General features: G+C 47.3%; 1 protein-coding gene across 1 annotated transcript in view; it reads left to right on the top strand.

Moving 5' to 3' along the window:
* Positions 1-335: 335 nt before the first annotated feature.
* The window catches only part of CD180 (CD180 molecule), a gene marked incomplete at its 5' end in the record, with an annotated part of 5,492 nt that continues 2,245 nt past the window's right edge, over positions 336-3,582 (top strand). Inside the window, 2 exon segments of the mRNA XM_010144478.1 lie at positions 336-391; positions 3,096-3,262. Of these exon segments, the coding sequence (XP_010142780.1) occupies positions 336-391; positions 3,096-3,262 (223 nt within the window).

Here is a 3,582-nt window from a genome sequence, read left to right as displayed (position 1 = left end):
CGTTTCACTCTACAGGAGCATAAAAATCGATTTCCCTCAGCTTCCATTTTTAAAAAATTTCTTCTGCCCCAGAGAAGTCTTGGTGCACAGTAATTTGACTATATTTAAAGTAGGGAAGTTCCTCTTTCACATGGAAACTACTGTTTTGCTCACAGTGGGACATTCAGCAATCATTTCTTTTCTTTATGACCTGCTTTCTAGACGACTCACCCACTTTGTCTGACCTCTGCTGTTCAATCTTCGTTTCACTAAGGGAAGACAGCACAAGATCACCCGTTTTAGCAACCCACCTCTCTTCATAATGGCCTGTGATTTATACCTTTTGGTTTTCACAGCGCTCGCCAGCATTAGCTGCAAAGCATCCAGAGCTGCAGAGACAATGTGTGCAGAGGTGAGTGACAGCCGCCGGTCCCTCATGAGATACAGGAGCTATGTACAGTCTCTGGTGAACACTAGCCTGCTGATGTCTGCCTGTTTTCAGTTCCCCAGGGGGATCTGAAGGCCTTTATCAGAGAAATGAGGCAGGTGTCCTGAGACGTGCTCAGGGACATCAGTCACTGTCTTTTCTCTTCCGCACATGCACACATCTGTGCACCCTCACCCTCTCTCCTACTTCTGCTGGGGACTTTGGGAACCCATCAAACCAGAACCGGACTTCACCTCCCAGAGAGCTTGAAGGACAATAGTTTCAGAAGGATGTTTAGGAGATATCAGAGCTAGACAGAGGACAGATGATAAGGATTTTGCCTCTTGTGCTGTGTCCTCCATACAGGAATTTGTGCACGGTGGTGGCATGATGGTGTCTCTATTTGCCATTTGGTCGATGTGTGATACCACATGAGAATAAGTAAGAAAGTATCAGGGTTTTTCCAGGGGCAGGAGAAATGGCTGACCCACAAAATTTTATTCTCCTCTCCTTGGGAAAAAAAAAAAAGGCAAGGATTTTGATTCAGGGAAGAAGCACCATGGAAACACATCCCTACTCAGCACACTTTAAGGGCTAATAGTAAATTCCTCAGTGAATTAAATGTACAAATCCCTGAGTGCTCAGAGTTGCATGGTGGGATCCTCTAGAGATGGCTCCTCAGCTCCTCAGCTACCCGCAAGAGCCACTCCATGTCCCAGAGTGTGTGGAGAGAGCTCCTTTACTCAGTGTTTTATGTGAATGGTAAAACACAGACATTGTTCTCATTTATAGTGACAGCTAAGGATTTTTTATCTGCCTAAACCACACACCACAGCAGTCAGCTTCACGAGTTCTTCTTTGCTTATCAGTATTGAAAGCATCAGCTTTTCTAAGTCTGTAGTTGGCCATTTCTGTAGTAACCGGCTGTGTATTATTTCGGTACTTCTAGGCTGGACCTGAGGCCTGGTGCTATGGCCATGTGCTGTCACAGCAGGTACCGGGCTGGCTTTCTGTCAAGCGCCCACACATGGGGGACTCAGCCATGGGCAGAGCTGGCTGATCCCTCCCTGCTAGTGCTCTCCCCAGTGCTGACTGACCTAGCATGCCAGGGAAAGCAGGATGGTGGAGGAGCAGCACAGCCCACCCACATGGGGCATTTTGTGCCACTTCCTCCCAGCTGTCACACTACTGACAGCTTCTCTCTGCCCCTGCCCACTGGTGTGGGGCCCTGGCATTCCCCTGGCACCCTGCAGTTAAACAGGATTTGTGCTTAGAGGAAAGGAAGAGAGTGTTCACCCTATCCAGCTTGCGGCTTACAACACATGCTGCTCTTCTTCCCCCTTCAGGAAGGCTACTGAGTGCCGTCACTGCCCGCCTGCCTCTCCCAAGCCACAGACAGGCAAAGACATGGTTTGGTCTCAAACATTGACAGTCCCACATGAACAGGAAGACCTGTGCTCCGTGCATTGTTGCCCCGGGTCCACTCACGTGCACCTCAACAAAACCCCAGCAGGCCACATGCTCCCGTGCCACAGGGCACACATGTGCAGTGCTCACTGCTTGTCACAGACCCCAAGCTGCAGTGCATTTCTCTCTGGGCAACCCACTGCTCCTATGCTTGCTTTCTTCTGGCTAACAGCATAGCTTTGAATCTAATTCAAATGGTCAGATTGGCCAACTGTGCAATATGTGCGTTACTTCCCCAAAACCAGAACTCTCTGAGTTCTCTGGCAGGATATTGCCAGAGCTGCCAGCTCCCACGTGGCCTGAGGGTTCATGTCCCTCCCAGGCTGCCTCCTTGCCCTTTGGGAGCAGGGCTGGATGTAGAGGAGGCTGACACTGCGCTGGCTGTGCCCACACTTCTCATCACAGCTTGGCAGTTGGGGTGAGTGTGATGCTCTGAGCATCAACACTGTCTCGAGCAGCACAGCCAGCTATTTTGGGGCAGCTCTTTCCTGCATGCCATAGTCCCAGGCTCGGTTGACTTCCATGCTATCACCAAGGCAAAGGTAGGTCAGGCTTGTTTAATGAATTTCCCTGGTATCCACAGAACAGACTTCACCATATAACAGATTGATTTATTTTCAGTGAAACTGAAAAGCCGTCACAGAAATTTTAAAGTCTCGGACCATAACAGATGTGATTTTTGTCTACCCTGAGCTGAAACTTCCCATCATCCTCTCGCTGGAACACGTAACTGCAGTTCAGGTCCAGTTAGTCTGGGCATATTCCTTCTAGAGACATTCACGGGCCTGCTCTTTTTTACCTCCTTTCTGCAAAATTTTCTGAAGACTTGTCTTAAAATAAGCTTCTTTACAAGATTCACGGAATTCGGAATATAAAACTACCTTGTGGGGATTCTTTCTTATGGATTAATAATTCATCCAGAAGAGTAAACAATTCTCATATGTGCTAACTTTGATAAGAAAGTACTACAGATGAGACACACTTCAAATCAGTATAAGATTTCAATCAAAGAGACTCAAGGCATTCGCTTGAAAAAACACACTCCACAAAACCCCAGGGCTGTGCATTGCAAGCCTGTGGTGAGGCTTCCTAGGGTTCTGGCTGATGCATTTTCAAATAATTCAAAACTCTGTTTTTCGGGAGTTTTTTGAAGAGCCACGATTTCCTTGATTTTATAATCACAGTGCATACCTCTTGCAGTTTCACTACGTATTTTCCACAGATTAGAGCAAATAAAAGCTACAGCTGTGAAGGTTTAGGACTGAGGGAGGTTCCTGAAGAACTACCTGTCACCACAGAAATCCTTGACTTCAGCTTCAACGTGCTCCCTTCCCTCCAGAATTCAACCTTCTCTGAGCTGAAGTCTCTCCTCTACTTGGACTTAACAAAGTATGGAAGGAGCATCCTCACTTCTGCACACCAGAGCAGTGAAAAACCCTGCCCCTACCAGAGCCAGAGGCTTCTGCAGTGCACCACAGCTGCACCTCCCTGCCTTCACAGGGAAACTACCAGCAGCACTTGCAGGCAGCTGATGAAGTATTTTTCTAAGCACAGACTGATGCGCTTGGACAATATCTAGGCTTCTCCTCGGATGACAATCATTTGTGGGACAGTGGGTGAAATGTATGTTTTCCAGATGTTACTGATAATAATAGAGTAGTGAGAGCAAAGTCACTATAGCAATTTTAAACTAATTTTTCTATAAAGAC

The sequence above is a fragment of the Buceros rhinoceros genome, unplaced genomic scaffold, assembly GCF_000710305.1.
Source record: "Buceros rhinoceros silvestris isolate BGI_N320 unplaced genomic scaffold, ASM71030v1 scaffold6001, whole genome shotgun sequence".
Taxonomy (NCBI): domain Eukaryota; kingdom Metazoa; phylum Chordata; class Aves; order Bucerotiformes; family Bucerotidae; genus Buceros; species Buceros rhinoceros.
The sequence above is the reverse complement of the archived record's forward strand: the minus strand, read 5'-3'. Positions and strand labels throughout refer to the sequence as shown.